This window comes from Babylonia areolata, chromosome 6, assembly GCF_041734735.1.
Source record: "Babylonia areolata isolate BAREFJ2019XMU chromosome 6, ASM4173473v1, whole genome shotgun sequence".
NCBI classification, from domain to species: Eukaryota; Metazoa; Mollusca; class Gastropoda; order Neogastropoda; family Buccinidae; genus Babylonia; species Babylonia areolata.
Window position 1 is genome coordinate 21170157 of NC_134881.1, and position 18503 is coordinate 21188659.

Consider the following 18503-nt stretch of genomic DNA (forward strand, 5'->3'; position numbering starts at 1 on the left):
AGCAAAGATGTTAAATGCGTATGTGGAGAATCTATTTCTAGCAAACACGTACGCTTTGAAAGTCAGAGTCTGAAATCGTTTTTTCCAAACTTCTCGGAAAATTCTTGTGAATGTATTTTTGACAATTTCAAGATGTTATCTGCTGTTGCAGAAGGTTTGCTGCATAGGACATTTGTTATTGTTGTTTGATGTTTGCGTTTCTTTCTATATGCCTATGTCTCCCTTTTAATGTTTTATTTTTTCCAATGCTCTGTATCTTTACCCACCACAAAGACACATGCGCACACGCGCACACACATACACGCACACCATTCTTCACCCTCTGCCCAATACTGTTCCCACTACCACGCCCCGCCCTCCACCCCCCACCCCCTTTTTTTCCCGTCTAATATCACTTAAAGTGGAAGACATTAAACTGAAGACTACTATTACTACTACTACTACACACACGGAAACGCCTTATCAAAGGTGAGTATGGGTGTGTCTACGTGTGTGTGCGTGACCCATATATAACACACACCTTAGTCCGCGGCTGCCGCCGTCCGTGAACTTCAGGAGAGTTTGGCTGAGGTAGAATTAGTTTTCCTGGTGTGTGTGTGTGTGTGTGTGTGTGTGTGTGTGTGTGTGTACCGCATTTGATATTGATATTGACATATGACCCCGTCGTGAGCACCCGCACTTTCGTGTGCGTGTGTATGTGTGTGTGTGTGTGCGTGTGTGAATCTCTCTCTCTCTCTCTCTGTTTGTGTTGTGCAGGTCAAGTAGGGAGAAGGGAGGGGTGAATGTGGATTGGAGTTTCTGTTATTGAGTTAACTGTGATTTCTCTCTCTCTCTCTCTCTCTCTTTCTCAATGGTTTCAAGTTTTATTTGTGCGAAACTGAACACAATGTGCTACCCATACAGTAGCAGCATGAGAACCGGTAAAAGAATTCAAGTGCCGATAATATTATCAACAACGTACATCGACGCAAAGGCAAAAAGCTCACTTGTTTGAACAACGCATTCTCCCGCGACTGACACCTCCCGCTATAAATAGCTCAATGACGTCACGTTGCAGGCCAAACAACAATGGAGGGTAGGAAAAAGCGCACGAGAGAACGTGTTTGAAGCGGAAAACACATGTAATGGGACTGAGTACTTTGGATGAGAAAGAAAGACCCTGCCACGAAAGAAAATAAGAGAAAAGAAAACACAAAAGGGTAGGTCTGCGTAATATGGGAGAATGTTTTGGTTTGAGGGGGGCTGTGTTGTTTCAAACTTTGCCGGCTGATCTTTCTCACTGTCTCAGTGTGTTGTTTGATGTCAGCAGCACATGTTACGGTGTTGTTGTTTTTTTGTTTTGGGTGAGTGTTTGTTTGTTTTTTAACGAGTGACTATTGGTGTTGAATTTAATTAAAACATTGATGATGTAAAGTAGACTCTGATGTGAATTGTGAAGTAAAACGAAAATGCCCCCACAGTCACTGACCGTCTTCTTTCCAGTATGTGTGTCAAATCTTCAGTCTGTGGTCTTACGGCTGCAGCTCACAACACGTTCACTGGGACACAAGAACGTGTCGGCTTGCTTTTTCGTTTCTATCCTCACCTTGTTCGGTGTCAGTCTGTCATATCTGTTTCACGACAGCTCTGTATGTGTGTCTGTGTCTGTCTGTCTCTCTGTCTGTCTGCCTCTCTCTCTCTGTCTCTCACTCTCTCTCTCTCTCTCTCTCTCTCTCTCTCTCTCTATATATATATATATATATATATAAATCATAGGTAGATTGATTGATTCAATGCCTTCTTGTGTGTATACGGGGTTTTTTTTGGGTTTTTTTGTTGTTGTTGTTTTACGTTTCAAAAAGGAAGGAATAGTTTTCAGTCACGTGTTTGTATCGTCTCAGCGATGTTCCTCTCTCTCTCTCTCTCTCTCGCGCGCGCGCGAAAGCACACACACACACACACACACACACACACACACACACTTGTTAGATCTACATAGGCACTATCACCGATCTGTCTTGTTTATATATATATATATGTATATATATATATATATATATATATTTGAACACGCTCTGTGCGTGTGTGTGTGCGCGCGCGTGTGTGTGTGTGTGTGTGTGTTAGTACGCACTATACACAGCTGGGTGTGGTATACTTAACACCCTCAGTGTGTGCGCGTGCGTTCGTGCGTGTGTCAGTGTGTGCGTGTGTGTGTGTGTGTGTGTGTGAATACAGTATGCATGCACACAGGTCTATGGCAATTTGCACACTCTCTGTGTGGGGTGTATAGTGGGTTCGCGCGCCTACGTGTGTTTGTGTGTGAGTGTAATGTCAACGTGTTCCACCATCAGAAGAAATGCGCTCCAGAGTTGTTGTTTTTCATATTGCACAATGGATATTGTTATTCACATTGTTAATGCAAGACATCAATTTAACAACCTTAATCCGCGTGGCCACAGTGAAACTGGGGTCGAATCCCCTGTTGGCCAACCACTTTGGCTTGGTAGGCTTGGCACAAAATGCAGTGTTTGGCTATCTGCCTGTGTCCTGTGTGATTTGATAGGGAAGGACTGTTTTAGGGGGAAGGCAGGGGGAGTGTGTTAACTGGTAACTAAACCATGTGTAGTTTTGTTAGCTAGCCGTGTCTGACTGCCTGGATCGAGTTATGAGTGTAGTTTGTGCGTACACACAAGCTCACAAAGACAAACAAATGTGTGAACACCGACGCGCACACACATGCCAAGCGTGCGCGCGCGCACACACACACGCATACACGCACACACATACAGTCACACACGCGAACACAGACTGACACACACCGGTCTCTCTCTCTCTCTTATATCAAATCTAAAATAAAAGGGCTCAAGGTACTTGATAATGATTTGCTGGAAGTTAGTTCTTATAGACTACTTGGTCTTACACTTGACAATAACCTTTCCTGGTCTTATCATATCTCTGCTTTATGCAAGAAGTTATCGAAAAAAGTATTTCAGCTCAATAGAATTAAACATTTCCTTAATCAACATACCCGTAAATTATTTTTTCATGCATACATCCAACCTGATATTGACTATGCATCAACATGCTGGGACGGGGCTAGTAAAAATTGCTTAAAACCTCTTGAAAGTATATACAGACGTTCCCTTAAGCTCATTCTCCTTAAATCTTCTATTCAAGCAAATGACTATGTTGAACTAAATATTCTCCCCTTTCATCTTAAATGTCGCTTTAACAAGGGTGTTTTTATGTTCAAAATTATGAAGAACTTTGCACCGCCATATCTTTATAGGAAATTCCCGGAAAGAATCATTCGTAACAAGAGTACCATTTTTACCCCTCGTCCCAGAACTAACCTTTTCATGTCCTCTCTCACTTATTCTGGTAGTAAACTGTGGAATGAAATCCCCGAGTATCTTAGAAATAGATCTACAGTAGCATCTTTCAAAAAATCGTATCAAAAATATCTGATGCAACAAATGTAATTAGTACCAGCAAAATCAAAGCATATGATGAGCTCTTAGTAAGCCAACGTACTTTGATTAATTGTTCTCCAACAGTGTGTAAGCAAGGAAAATCGGCGAGTGTAATTATGCGTGTGTATCTCTGTGTACTTGTGTGTTCGAGATTATGTGTATGATGCCTGTGTGTGCACACACGTGTGTGTTTGAAGATTTTCGTGTGGTAATGTTTTGTATGATTTTCATGTTTCCGTAATTGTAGTCTTTGATACATCCATTTATGTAACTATTATTATCTATTTGGTTTTTGGTTTGTTCTATGTCATTTATTATTCATACTTATTTCATTTATTACAATGTGTGTGTATGCGTGTGTGAGGGCATGGTGTAAAGAAGCTTCCAGCTTATCCATTTTACCCTCAATAAAACATTTGTCATTGTCATTGTCTCTCTCTCTCTCTCTCTCTCTCTCTCTCACACACACACACACACACACAGACACAGACACACAATCACACACACACACGGCATGCACACACAATCTTGCGCAAGTGGACGTGATTTCACACACACACACACACACACACACACACACACACACACACACACACACACACACACACACACTTTAAAACACGTTCTCCAGCCCATCCCTCTTATCTGCCTGTCTCTTTATCTGCCTTGTGCTAGGTTATGCTGATGAAAATACGGCAACAACAACAAACAACGAACTACAAATGGTTTTCTTTGTCCAGTCACGGCAACAACAACAACAAAAACAATAACAACCAAGCAAACAACGAACTACAAATGGTCTTCTTTGTCCAGTCCCACAGACAGCTATTTATATTGTTCCTGGCTGCCCTTGAACAATAGAATAATGGGAGAACAGAGAGGAATTTCTGGTGTTTTTTTGTGTTTTTTGTTTTGTTTTTGTTTTTGTTTTGTTTTTTATTTGAAATTTTGATTGCCAGCCTTTGGCGCACTTGAAAATCGGTGTCATGTGTCATTAGGACAGGGAGGTTTGGGTTGTGTGTTTGTTTGGGGTTTTTTTTTTTTGTTTTTTTTTGTGCGTGGGTGGGACACACACGCACCGCACTGCAGTCTTGAGTTGTGATTGGTGTCCCGAATCAATCAGATCACGCGCAATGATGTAGTGATCAGAGATTTTTTTTGTTTGTTTTTCTTTCTTTGTGAGCCCGACTTCAGTTCACAGCTGACAGCATGCGAGAGATTTGAGCAACAATCCAGATATTGTGAGTCTTTGTTTTTCTCTGTGTGTGTGTGTGTGTGTGTGTGTGCGTGTGTTCTGTTACAATTCATTTTATAACACTGTTTTTGCGCCTTTTTAAAATCTTGAAAAATATTCTTCTCCTCCTCCTCCATCTTCTTCTTCATCGTCTTCTAATTTGATACGTCTTCCATTCGCTGAATTATTCATTATTCATGTATTTATTTATTTAGTTAGTTTATTAATTAATTAATTCATTTATTTATTTCTGTCGTTTGTTGATTTATTCATTCGTTTGATTGATTGTTATTATGTTAGCTTTTGTTTGGGTTTTTTTTTGGTTTTGGGGTTGTTGTTTTTTGCATACTTGATCGGTTGTATGTTTATTTATTGTGTTATTTATTTCTTAAGTGGGTGTTTTTTGTTTGTTTTTTGTTGTTGTTGTTTTTTTTCCTTTGATTGGTTTTATTTTGTCTGACATTGTTCCTGTTTTTGACATGGGATCTTTTTTCCAGTGTTATGTACTGATGGGAATTCCAACCCACCCCCATCCAACTGTCTGTCTGTATGTATGTATGTCTCTCTCTCTCTCCTCCTCCTCCTCCTCCTCCCTCGCTCCCTCCTTCCCTCCTCTCTGTCTCTGTCGGTCTCTCTCTCTCTCTCTCCCTCTGTCTTTGTTTTAAATGTATCAAGTATTGGTTAAAACTTGTCCAAATGTATTAACATAGACTCCCTACACAAGCTTATAAGGTATTGTGTGATTTAGATAGTAGAGGGAAGATCACTTGGGCAACAAATATGCGAAAGTGTCTATGTAGTTATGGTTTTTCATTTGTTTGGTTAAATCAAGGTGATGGATGTGTTGAAAGTTTCTTAGTTTGTTTTAGACAACTATTGATAGATTGTAGGTGGCAAGACTGGAATAGTCATATTGAAAATAGAGACGGATTCTCTTTGTACAGACTACTAGAAACGAATAATTTAACAGAACACTATATTCTAATGGATGTGAATAAGTCTTTGAGATGTATACTAAGTTTAGAACTGGTGTTTCTGATATAGCTGTGCACAGTCAAAGGTACAAGAAAAATGAAAAGAACACACGTCCGATGTGCAGATCCGAGAGGGAGGATGAAGTTCATTTCGTTTTTTGCTGTCCGAGAAAAGCAAAGTGTTGGTAAACAGCTCAACCAACACCCAAGCTCAAATCTTCATGAACGGACAACAACTTGAAGTGGATGCTTTCAAATATCTCGGCTCCACCCTCACAAACGACGGTCGCTCAACAACTGAAATAAAGATTAGGATAGCGATCGCAACATCAGCAATGGCTAAGCTCAGCAAGATTTGGAAGAGCAGAGAGATCAGCTTTCCAACAAAGATCAAACTGTACCGATCCCTGGTGCTATCCATACTGCTGTATGGATGTGAAAGTTGGACTTTAACAGCAGAGACTACTAGGAAAGTCCAGACGTTTGAGACAAAATGCTTCAGACGATTGCTTGGAATCTCATGGAAGGACAGAAAGACCAATGACTTTGTCAAGAGCCAAATAACCTTGCTAGCAGGTCCACTGGAACCACTCTTAGCAGTGGTCAAAAGGAGGAAGCTGTCATGGTTCGGGCATGTGACACGCCACAATTCACTGCAAAAGACAGTTCTACAGGGAACGCTAGAGGGTGGTAGGCGAAGAGGGAGGCAAGCCAAATGCTGGATGGACAACATCAAGGAATGGACCAATATGGATATCGCTACGCTGATACGACAGGCAGAAGATAGAACCGGATGGCGTCGTCTGACTACGGAATCGTCCCTCATGTCTCCTCTACGCCCATCCCGGGCAGGAGAATGAGTGGAATGGAATGGATTGGATGATCTTAGAAAAAGATTCATCCTTTCAAAGTATTATAACAGACCAACCTTTTTTAGACTGACATTATTGTCTTGCGGAAATGAATCTGTTATCGAGAACTTCGCAGTTTTTCTGTATAAGTCGTTTCAGAGAAGAACCATTATCAGCTAATACTACGATATTGTTCAAAGATATATGTATGCAATATTCACGAATTACATGTACCATATTTTTGTGCACATCGTTTTCTGAAATGTTTCCTATTTATGTATACCCCTTTCAAATGGGGCCATGGTCTTTCTTGAATAAAAGATCGTTATCGTTATCGTTATCGTTATCTCTCTGTCCATTTCCCTCTCCTGTTTCTCAACCACCCGGTTCTCTCCACCACTTTACATCATCGCGATCACCTTTTTCTTCCAGTAGGGATCCTGCTGGAAAGACTGAAGAGATCCTGTCGCAGAGACTAAAGCTAAGGATCCTGACGCAGAGACTGAAGCCAGGGGTCCTGTTTCAGAGACTCAAAGGATCCTGTCGCAGAGACTGTAGCTAGGGGTACTTGTCTCAGAGACTAGCTTGGGATTCTGTCGCAGAAACTGAAGAGATCCTGTCTCAGAGACCTAACGGGTCCTGTCGTAGAGACTGAAGCTAGGGATCCTGTCGCGGAGACTGTAGGGATCTAGCCAAGGGTACTGACATAGAGGATAAAAGGTCTTGTCGCAGAGACTGAAGAGATCCTGTAGCAGAGACTGAAGCTTGGGATCCTGTCTCAGAGACTGAACGGATCCTGTCGCTGAGACTGAAGCTAGGGATCCTGTCGTAGAGACTGAAGCCAAGGATCTTGTCGCTGAGACTGAAGCTAGAGATCCTGTTTGCAGAGACTTAAGAGATCCTGCCACAGAAACTGAAGAGATCCTGCCACAGAGACTAAAGAGATCCTGACGCAGAGACTGAAGTTAGGGATCCTCTCACAGAGACTGAAGAGACCCTGTCGCAGAGAGTCCCCCCCACCTTCCTCCTCCTTCCAGACACAGACAACAGCTACAGCCGGGATTCAACAGGACCACAGGGGATGGAGACAATCATGCCGGGCACTCCGCAGTGCGGGTTGCGGGCCTTTCTGACAGGGCTGTACTTCTTCGGCGGGGTGGCTGCCGCCGGCTCCCTGGCCTCCACACTGGTCAGCTGGGTCAGTGATCTGAACTGTCTGCCCCCCGTGACCAGCAGCTCTGGAGACCCCGTGTCTGTGGTCAGTCAGTGTGGCTGTGTGGGTAGAAGGGAGAGTGGGGGGAGGGGGATGACTTTGGGGCGGTGAGGTTGGTGGGGAAGAGGGGGAAGGGGGAGGTGAGGGGCGTGGGGGCGGATGGGAGAGTGCGTGGCGGAATTTAACGGTCCTGGGTTGGGATGGATGGTTTGACTCCCCACCCCCACCCCCCCCAAAAAAAAAGATAAATTAATTAAATTAAAATAAAAGACATTTGAACAAATATCAAACTCGAGCACGAATGCGCGTTGTGCGTGTGTGTGTGTGAAAGAAAGAGGGATCGCAATGTCACCAGAATTATCGTCGAGTTTAATGCCAAAAAGTAAATAACCGTCTGTCAGTCTGTTTTATTTTTTGATACGGTTAAATGTATGTTAATTAATCAGAATCGATGTTGAGCACGACCGGGGAAAGAAAAGATAATTATCGTACCCCAGTAAACTGACAGGCATTAATTTAACTTTTGAATCTTGTGAGTTAATTTTCACTTTGTGTATATTCACATAAGATCACGGTGATTATCAGACGATCCTGTGTGTGTGTATATGCGCGTGTGTACTCGTGTGTGTGTGTGTGTGTGTCCGTGTGTATTTTTGTGTCTCTGCGTACGTACTTCGTGTGTGTGTGTGTGTGTGTGCGTGCGTGCGTGTATACTCGTGTGTGTGTGTGACTGTGTGTGCGTGTGTGTGTGTGTATACTCGTATGTATGCTTGTGTTTGTGCGTACGTACTTGTGTGTGTGTGTGTGCGCACTCAGGTGTGTGTGTCTGTTCGTATATATATTTGTGTTTGTGCGTACGTACTTGTGTGTGTATGTATGTGCGTGTGTGTGTGTGTGTGTGTGCGTGCGTGTGTACATATTTGTGTGCTCATGTACTTGTGTGTGTGTGCGTGTGTGTGCAGCAAAACGCCCTGGGTAATGCCTGTGACATGATCATGTACGGAAGCGGCGTGGTGTGTGGCCTGTGTTTCATCATGGCCGCCTGCATCAATTGCGTGTGGGATAAGTGGGGGTCAGTCCCTCCCTTCCACCTCCGCCCCCACCCTCTCTCTCTCTCTCTCTCTCTCTCTCTCTCTCTCTCTCTCTCTCTCTCCAAGAAAGCTGGCATTGTCCATCTTGTAGTAACTATAATAATAATAATGGTATTTATATAGCGCTGAATATTGTGCAGAGACAAATCAAAGCGCTTTTATAATGATGATGATAATACAAAACACAATTACTACACTACACTGCACCACACCACACCGCACTGCACTGCACAGCACAATACACTACATTTGAAACAGAAATTCACTTTATTCTTGAGTGTCCAAAGTATAAAGATTTAAGATCTAAGTATTTACAGAATATTGTCAGTTTCGAAAATCATAATCTGGAATTTGTGAGAGTTTCAGAAGAGTTTTCTTCTCTGTTTTGTTTTGTTTTGTTTGTTTGTTTGTTTTTTTTGCGAAGTTTCTGTTTTATGCCTTTAAGCTTATATGTCATATCTTGAAAGCAGACCAAAATATACAAAGTTGAAGCAGCGCATTGGAAAAACCGGTTAATCTCAAGTATCACGGAATATAATCATTTCCATGTTTTTGCTAAATGTTCATGTAAGTTGAAAGCAGACCGAATGTCACTCAGAGAACTTTGTTGTGACAAAAGGAGGTACCAGTACAATACAATGCAATACAATACAACTCAATATATACAACAGAAATGCAGAATACAAGAATACTTTATTATCATGAAAAGATAAATGTTGACAATTTCGCTGTTGAAAAGGCGGCAAGAAAAATGGCATTTCATCCACAGTACAACACGAGGTGTCATCATTCAAAAAGCAGATTCATCGATAAATATTTCCCACAGTACAAGCTTGCACCGTTCATTCCATGTATGGAAATTGACAGATTCCACATGAACAAGAAATAATAATTAAAAAAAATTGGCGATAATAATAATAATAATAATGATAACCATCATAAGGTGATGATAATAATAGATGATAATAATACTGGTGATAAAGGTAGTAATATCAATGATGATAGTGATGTTGATGATGATGATGATCATGATAATAATAATGATGATGATAATACAAAACACAATATTACACGACGCTACACCACACTGCACTGCACTGCACCACACCGCACCACACCGCACTGCACAATACACCACACCTGGATGTGTTTCAGGTGGCTCCTGTGCCAGCAGATCGTGACGCTAGCGATGTGCGTCCTGTGTGCCTCCTCTGGCACTGCCCTCACCGTGGACTTCGTTCTCTGGTGCCACGCTCTCCGCAACAGCGTAGAGACGGACAGGTGGGTAGGGCGGAGTTTGAACCGCGTTAGGGGAAAGGGAGAAGGGGAGGGGGAGGTGTGCTTTTGAGTGTGTATTATTTTTGTGTGTGTGGAGGGAGCGGGTGGGGGATTGGTAAGATGGGGTTGGAATTGTGATTGGTTATTTGTGTGTATGTGTACGTCTGTGTTGGGGGGTTGTGCTTATGAGTGTGTGTGTGTGTGTGTGTGAGGTTGGTAAAATGGGGTTAGAAATGTTATTGGTTATGTGTGTATGCTTATCTGTATATCTTAGAATGTGTTTGGTGGCTGGGTTAGATGGGATTTGAACTCTGGGTCATAATGTTCGTTATTTGTCAGTGTGCGAGTTGGATTGAAAAGATTAGGGCCGAGCCGTGTGTAGTTTATAAGTAAAATCATTGCGTTGTGACGGTGACCGTATTTGCTGCGTTTATAAGATGAGAATTGAACTGTGTTTGGTTAATAATGTTTGTGTGTTCATGAGTGTATTTTCCAGGCTGGTATGATGGTAGTTGAATGAACCGTGCTTTGTTGATAATGAGAGAGAGAGAGTATTTTGTTGGCCTTGTCACCGTTTTACCTGTTTCTGGTAAATACCGTAAGTATCTGTCCACGTATTTGTTGGGTTGGTTAGATTGGGGTTCAAACCATGTTTTGTTAATTTGTGTGTATATTGTAAGTATATTCATCAGATGTTTGGGTGTAGTTGGAGGGGGACGTGTATTTATGTGTGTGTGTACGTTTGTATGAGTGTTTGTATGCGTGTGTGTGTGTGTGTGGATTTGTGTGCCGTTGTGAATGTGCATTCGTACATGCGTTGCATTGCACCTTATGAAAGAATGAGTGAGTCACACTGACCATGACACCCCATCCCCACCCGCACTCCATGTTCCACTAGTGTCCTCAGCTGTCAGAGAGCGGCTTCACGATACGACAAACTGCACGACACGCGCAACATGATGGCCTACTTCAAGAATATGGAACTGCAGCAGGTACCCAGGGTGGTTCAAGAGCGTGGAAGAAGGGGGGAGTGTTGTCCTCTGGCAAAATTCTGTAGAAGAAATCCATTCGGATAGGTACAGAAATATACATGAATGCACTCAAGGCAAATATACTCAAATATACATGGATAGCACGTTGGGTTATGCTGCTGTCAGGCAACTGCATAGCAGATGTGGTGGGAGGAAGGTGGCAGAATGATTAAGACACATGTCTGCCACTCAGAGTGAGTGAGGGTCTGGGTTCAGATCCTGATCTCGCCCTTTCTCCCAAGTTTGACTGGGAAATCGGATTGAGCATCTAGTCGGTCGTTTGGATGAGACTATAAACCAAGGTCCCATGTGCAGCACACACTTGGCCGGACTGAAAAAGAACCCATGGCAACAAGAGTGTTGTCCTCTGGCAAAATTCAGAGGCCTACACATGACGGCCAACTTCAAGAAGATGGAACTGCAGCAGGTACCCAGGGTGGTTTGAGAGGGTGGAAGAAGGGGGTAGTGTTGTCCTCTGGCAAAATTCTGCAGAAGAAATCCACTCAGATAGGTACACAAACATACATGCATGCACTCAAAGCCTGGATATTGTGTGTTTGTTTATGCTGCTGTCAGGCATCTTGCATAGCAGATGTGGTGTAGCGTATATGGATTTGACCGAGCGCAGTGACGCCTCCTTGAGAAACTGAGACTTGGAGGTGGTAGCACCAGTGTAACAACCACAGTCAGCCCCTCTCTCTGCTGGGTTTTATCCCGGGATAATTCTGGGCTGGGCTCAAATTTTGGCACCGGGGTCATTCATTTGTGGCTTGTCAAGATTGACCCCCCAAAGCCCCATACCCCAAACCACATCCCTTGTTGGAAATTACCCCGTTTTTACTGGTTTAATCAAGCTGTCAAAAAAGGTTGTGGGGGTGGAGGCAGAATCCAACTAGGGGCATTCAGTTACAACTAGATCTGACTAGTTGAAATTTGTCCCCCACCTCCACCCCCACACCCCCAGGGATCATTCCAGGTTACTCTACATAGAGCCCGGGGTTAAATCTGGTCTTTTTTTTTTGTCTTTTTTTTTTTTTTTTTTTTTTTTTGTGCCGGGGTAAAATCCAACGGCATACGAATAGGCGCCTTGCTTTGCCGTGTCCTTTGACAAATCTGGAGTTATATGCATGTCAGTGGCAATTCACTTGAGCATAGCTGAAGGGAAAGGACGAAAATCTTTTCATTTATCTATGTATTTCTTTCTTTATCTTTATCATTTGTTTTTATTCATTTGTCTATTTGTATATTATGTTGGTACCTCGGCTTTATTGAAATTTCTGTAAGAAAGGACAAACACACAACACACACACACACAGTCACACACTACACACACACACACACACACACACACACACACAACCCCATCACTATGTCATTCCGATTCTTTTTTTTTATTCCTCCTGTCCTGTCCTCCCGACAACAAGGGATGCCAATGGGCCGTGGTTCCATTCTTGCTGTGCGCCGTCGTGGTATGCTCTTTCCTCCTGAAATCCGTTGCTGCCCACAAGACCGCACTGACACAGAACCGTCGGGAGCGACACCCCTCCACGGGCCGCTACATCCTGTTGAACGACGAATCAGCTCCCTTGCTTGAAACGACACTGAACGTCATGCACAACAGACCAGCATCAGCCAATGGCAACCAACAGGCCAGCGCCGCTCCTTGCTACACCCCCACAACCGCTCCGTCGTGGGAAGCCACCCAAGGGCGGTAATCATGATCAAAATTGTTTTTGATTTTTTGCTGATCGTCGTGAAAAGTGACCAAGGGCCGTAATCATGGTTGTTTTTGATTTGCCGAATATTGTTATGAGAAGCGACCCAAGGGCCATCATCATGATTGTTTTGATTTTTTGATTATCGTTGTGAAAAGTGGCCAAGGGCTGATTATTGGCGTGAGAAGCGACCCATGAGCCGTAATCATTATCATAACTGTTTTGATTTTTTGCTGATTTTCGTCGTGAAAAGAAACTCCAGGGCCGAAAACATTATCATAACTATTTTGATTTTTGCTGATTACATGATCATCATGAAACGCAACCTAAGGGCTGTAATCATGATCATAATTGTTTTGATTTTTGGGGGTTTTTTTTTGTTTGTTTTTTTTGATGATTGTATCACACGATGGAACCAGTTATTTCATGCATGCACAGCAAATGTGTATGTGATTAGAATTATTTTTTGACATAAAATGAAAATCGAAGTGGTATCATGATTATCATAATTATCTGATATACATACCCCCTCATCAGTGAGCTGTCCATTAAGATTTGAGATTTTCTGGATTGTTTTCTCTTTTTTGAGATTTTTTTTATATCAATTTTTTTTAAAACTTTGTCATGATATGCCATTCCTCTTTTGTCTACAAATCAGATGTCGGTTGATATATATATAAATTTTTCACATAAAAATGATTTGTGTGTTTCTTCGTTAAAATAGATGTAAAGAACTAATGTGAAAATATTAACAATAATAGCCAACGTTACAAACATTACATGTGGACGATTACTGCACACCTCACATAATTATCATCATAGTTTGTACGGGTGACAGAGCACAGGTGTTCAATGTAAGTTGCACCCCAGTTCCTGTCCACTTTCATAGCAGCACAGGAAGGCCAGAAATTCAATTATTTCATCATAATGTTTTAAAAACATGATTCTAAATTAATTTTCCATTTTTTTGTATATCCTTTAGCACCACTCTTGAATTGTTAAGCATTCAATAATTATTCTGGAGTTCACAGAATTATTCTTTCTTCAACCCCCCCCGCCCCCCTCCACACACACACAACCCGGCGGACTCCCTGTCCTTCCCTCACCCCTGTTACCCCCAACACCCCCCAAACCCTTACCCCACCCCTGTCCCTTTCCCCTGTCCACCCCAGGCCGTTTGCTGTCTTGGCTTCATCAGTTGTGTGTCACAGTGTGTGGGACCCATTTGTGTTGTGAATCTGCGTGATTCTGTTGTCAGGGGCATTGCAATATCCATGAGCTGAGGGAAGTGTTTTTTTGAGCAAGTCACTCGCGTTTGTGGCAGTTACTCTTTTTTTCTAGACTCTGTGTGTGTATGTGTGTGTGTGTGTGTGTCCCTGATGGTATACGTTCAATGTGTATATATGTGTGTGGTGTGCCTACCACGGAAAAAAATCCATCCGGAAAGCTGGAACAGCAAGTCCACACGACCAGACAGTATTCCAGCAGAGGCACTGAAAGCTGACGTTGAGACCAGTTTGAAGATGCTCTACCCACTCTTCAGCCAGATCTGGGAGGGGGAGCAAGACCCTTGTAAAGCTCCCGAAAAAAAAAGGACCAGAACTCCTGCACAAACTACAGAGAGATGACACTGCTATCCATACTTGGTTAAGTCTTCAACCGTGTCCTACTGAACAGAATAGAGGACGCTGTTAACCCCATGTTCCGAGATCAGCAAGCTGACTTTCGCAAGGGCAAATCCTGCCCTGACCAGGAACCTGGTAACACTGCGCATTATCTCAGGAGCAGTCGCTGGAGTGGAACTCTCGCCCCTCTACGTCAGCTTCATTGACTACAAAACGGCATTTAACGTGGACAGATAGACCCTCTGGGAGATCCACCAGAGATTCATGATCAGCATCAAGATCCGGATCTTCCACTCTACAGTGAAGCCTGTCCTGTTCTATGGAGCAGACACCTGGAGACACTGTCACCGCCATGAAGAGAATGCACACTTTTCATCAACACCTGCCTCAGAAGGATTCTTTGGATTCGTTAGTGAGAGGGAGAGAACACCATGGGAGAGAACAAGACAACAGCCTGCAGAAGAAGAGATCCTCCAAAGACACTGGAGATGGATCGACCACACGCTCCGCAAGCCTGCATCCAGCACCACAAGTCAAGCCCTCACGTGGAACCCACAAGGGAAAGGGAAAAGAGGGTGTCCAAGAAATACGTGGCGCCGTGACCTGGAGGGCGGGCACACATGACGAGGGTAGGACACACTTGGGAACAGCTGAGGGACTGGCACAAAGCATCGTGGCTGGAGAAGACTTGGCGGCGGTCTCTGTCCCAAGCAGGGCAACAGTCCTTCGCGCGCACACACGCACGCACACACACACACTTACACACTTAGCGACGGGCTGTGTCCCAAGCAGGGCAACAGTCCTTCGCGCGCGCGCACACACACACACACACACACACACACACAGAGTATGCGTGTGTTTGAGAAATTCGCTGTTGGTTACGTTTTTGATGAAATACTTAAATGCTCCGGCTTTTATCAGCAAATCACTTGCTACGCTGATTTCAGTATTGTCCAGTGGAAATGATTATGATAGTGATTTCAATGATAAATATTTGAACATTGAATGTATACATAATACCAATACGTTTGTGTGAATAGTGTTGTGATATTGCGAGAGAGACATACTTATCAGGCTGTAACAGAATAATTTGGCCTGGCTATAAAATGTATGCTTTTGATTTAGAAATAAAAATGGTTTGTGTTTTTTTGTTGTTTTGTTTTTCAAGTGATTGGTAATGCATTGAAAAACATTTACTAACATTGAACCAGTTCAGTGAAAAGTACCAATAAAGATGATAAGTAAAGAATTTATTACATGTGCAATGATTGTATTGAACAGAATATGTATACCATGTGTGCTTTCTGTCTTGTTATTTTGTTGATTTCTTGCATTATTTTTCGTGTTGTTCTTTTTCTTTCCTAAAAAAGATTGTGTTTATTCTGAATTACGCACCACCCATACAAGTGCCAATAAAAAATGAAACGGATACCACTTTATTGAAGAATAAAAAAAAAATAGTGTCTGTTATGTAGTTTGTTACTTTGAGCGGAAAGGTTTGTGTGTGTGTGTCTGTGTTAAAATCAAAATCACCATTTTAGAAGAATTGTGTTTCATTGTTCTGGTTTTTTGGGTTTTTTTTTAAACATTGGGACTACGACACTGTCTCATGAACTGGAGAAAATTACCTCATGCGGTTTGTTATCAGGCCAGCGGTGAATGATGACAGACAGCAAATCGGTACACTGCTGGTCAGGCATCTGTGCTTCAGTAGCAGATGTGGTTCTAGAATATGGATTTGTCCGAACGCAGTGACGCCTCCTTCAGTGACTAAACTGAGCTGAACTTTTGCACGCACACACACACACAGAGATATAGAGAGAGAGATAGGGGAAGACTATATCCTTCGTATGAGAAATGGATTTTTTTCTGACATTGTGTGCCTGTGCGAGCTGTCAAATGTCTAAGGGGGACAATCCTCTATCTCTGGATCAGTTTTATTGTGGTTTTTTCCCCATCGTCTTCTTTTTTTTCGGGGGGTGGGGGGGGGGATCACTTTTATTTGACTGAACGTAGGCGCTCAGATTTCAACTAATTGATACTAACAATACTGTATTCCGTGACAAAATATTAACACTATAGTCTATTTGATACTAGCAACACTGTTACATTGATACTCACAACACTATTCCGCGACTAATTAGTACAAACACCACTATAATTCCGTAACTTACTAATACTACCAACAGTATTCCGTGACTAATTATTACCAACAACACATCATTCCATGACAAATGAATACTGATCTCACATTATCCTGCAAACCCAGGGATACTCTCACACATCGATAATGAAATGAGCAAAGATAAGAAGCAACATGGCGGGCGCCCTCGGCGTTTTGCGCAGGTGCAGGAAAACAAACTAGCCAATGGCGAACGAGAAATTCCCTCCCATCTTTCCAAACGACCTCCATCACCAGCGACTCCCACCGACTTGGGCAAGTGAACAGTGGACGAACACAGTGTTGTCAACAACAAACCCACGGCATGGACGTGCACGTGAAACTCGACTCGCTCGGACTTCACGGGTTTCCAAAACCAGCACAGTTTTGTCAAAAGTGAAGTAAATGATATTATGACAGCAGGAAAAGAGAACAGCAACGCATGCACACCGTGCACATAATCCATAACACAACACATTCTCTCTCTTTCACATATGTGTGAGTGTGTATAAACACACTTGGTGGTTGAAACAGAAGCAGGGAGGGAGGGAGATGGCCGAAAGAAGCAAACTAAAACCAACCTGATATATATATATATATATTTTTTTTTTTTTTTTTTTTTAGCAGTTATCACTCGTGTCGCATCCTTCTTAAAAAAAACTGTTGAAAGATTTCATAAAAGGATTATAACTTCTTCTTCTTCTTCTTCTTCTGCGTTCGTGGGCTGCAACTCCCACGTTCACTCGTATGCACACGAGTGGGCTTTTACGTGTATGACCGTTTTTACCCCTGCCATGTAGGCAGCCATACTCCGTTTTCGGGGGTGTGCATGCTGGGTATGTTCTTGTTTCCATAACCCACCGAACGCTGACATGGATTACAGGATCTTTAACGTGCGTATTTGATCTTCTGCTTGCATATACACACGAAGGGGGTTCAGGCACTAGCAGGTCTGCACATATGTTGACCTGGGAGATCGTAAAAATCTCCACCCTTTACCCACCAGGCGCCGTCACCGTGATTCGAACCCGGGAGCCTCAGATTGACAGTCCAACGCTTTAACCACTCGGCTATTGCGCCCGTCGGATTATAACATTTGGCCAGAAAGTAACTCCACCCACCCCAACCGACCAGCTTCCACCACTGATATGTACCATAGACAAATAGAATACGATATCAAATCTTTCTAGAGATCATATAGGTTCATCAAGTTTTCCCTACACAACGCTATCCCATTAAAATTTCTATCCAAACCTGCCTTACCCGACCCATCATTTTACATAGGCTACTTCCCCTTTAAATAATACACCGCTGCATCGCCTTGGGGTCAATGTTCTCGCCTTCACTTCACACCACTGTCATTGATTGTATTGGATTGCATTGTAGTGTGGTGCAGTGCAGTGCAGTGCAGTGCAGTATATATTGTCATCGACGACGAGGTGAATGCCAGACTCGCCAAAGCCAGTGCTGCCTTCGGCAGACTCCATAAAAACGTTTGGAACAGGAAAGGCATCACCCTGGAGACGAAGCTCAAAGTATACAAGGCCATAGTTCTCACCACACTGCTCTATGGATGTGAATCATGGACGGTCTACAAACGCCACGCCAAAAAGCTGAACCACTTCCACACCACCAGCCTCAGAAAACTTCTCGGCATAAAGTGGCAAGAGAAGATCCCTGACACAGAGGTGCTCACTCGTGCAAATTTGCCCAGCATCTACACCATCTTGATGCAGGCCCAGCTGCGCTGGGCAGGCCATGTAGTTCGCATGCCAGACCACCGGCTCCCCAAGAAACTGCTGTACGGCGAACTCGAGCATGGCAAGCGCTCCCATGGAGGCCAAAATAAGCGCTTCAAAGACACTCTGAAAGCTTCTC

The 18503-nt window shown here is 43.1% G+C and overlaps 2 protein-coding genes across 13 annotated transcripts; both read left to right on the forward strand.

Moving 5' to 3' along the window:
• Positions 1 to 1047: 1047 nt before the first annotated feature.
• On the forward strand, positions 1048 to 15927 carry LOC143282820 (uncharacterized). 12 transcript variants are annotated; one of them, XM_076588614.1, is made up of 7 exons: positions 1048 to 1199; positions 4647 to 4693; positions 7549 to 7769; positions 8687 to 8796; positions 9971 to 10096; positions 10992 to 11085; positions 12549 to 15927. In XM_076588614.1, the coding sequence occupies exons 1-7, from the start codon at positions 1144 to 1146 to the stop codon at positions 12837 to 12839; spliced, it is 945 nt and encodes a 314-aa protein (XP_076444729.1). In that variant the 5' UTR covers positions 1048 to 1143; the 3' UTR covers positions 12840 to 15927. The 12 variants fall into 12 exon arrangements, with proteins under 12 accessions (XP_076444729.1, XP_076444733.1, XP_076444739.1 ...); XM_076588619.1 differs by having other exon boundaries at positions 1049 to 1199; positions 6944 to 7769; XM_076588620.1 differs by having other exon boundaries at positions 1049 to 1199; positions 6947 to 7769.
• LOC143283469 (uncharacterized) lies at positions 14729 to 15088 on the forward strand. The gene has a single exon (XM_076589710.1). It carries the CDS (start codon positions 14729 to 14731, stop codon positions 15086 to 15088), a length of 360 nt encoding a protein of 119 aa, XP_076445825.1.
• Positions 15928 to 18503: the final 2576 nt, after the last annotated feature.

Excerpts from the sequence above, each read along its gene's own strand:
- LOC143282820 (XM_076588614.1), top strand. The coding sequence starts at position 1,144 with ATGAGAAAGAAAGACCCTGCCACGAAAGAAAATAAGAGAAAAGAAAAC. Across the intron at positions 1,200-4,646 it reads AGAAAAGAAAACACAAAAGG|TTCACAGCTGACAGCATGCG; the intron begins GTAGGTCTGCGT and ends GCCCGACTTCAG. Across the intron at positions 11,086-12,548 it reads AGAATATGGAACTGCAGCAG|GGATGCCAATGGGCCGTGGT; the intron begins GTACCCAGGGTG and ends CCCGACAACAAG.
- LOC143283469 (XM_076589710.1), top strand. The coding sequence starts at position 14,729 with ATGATCAGCATCAAGATCCGGATCTTCCACTCTACAGTGAAGCCTGTC.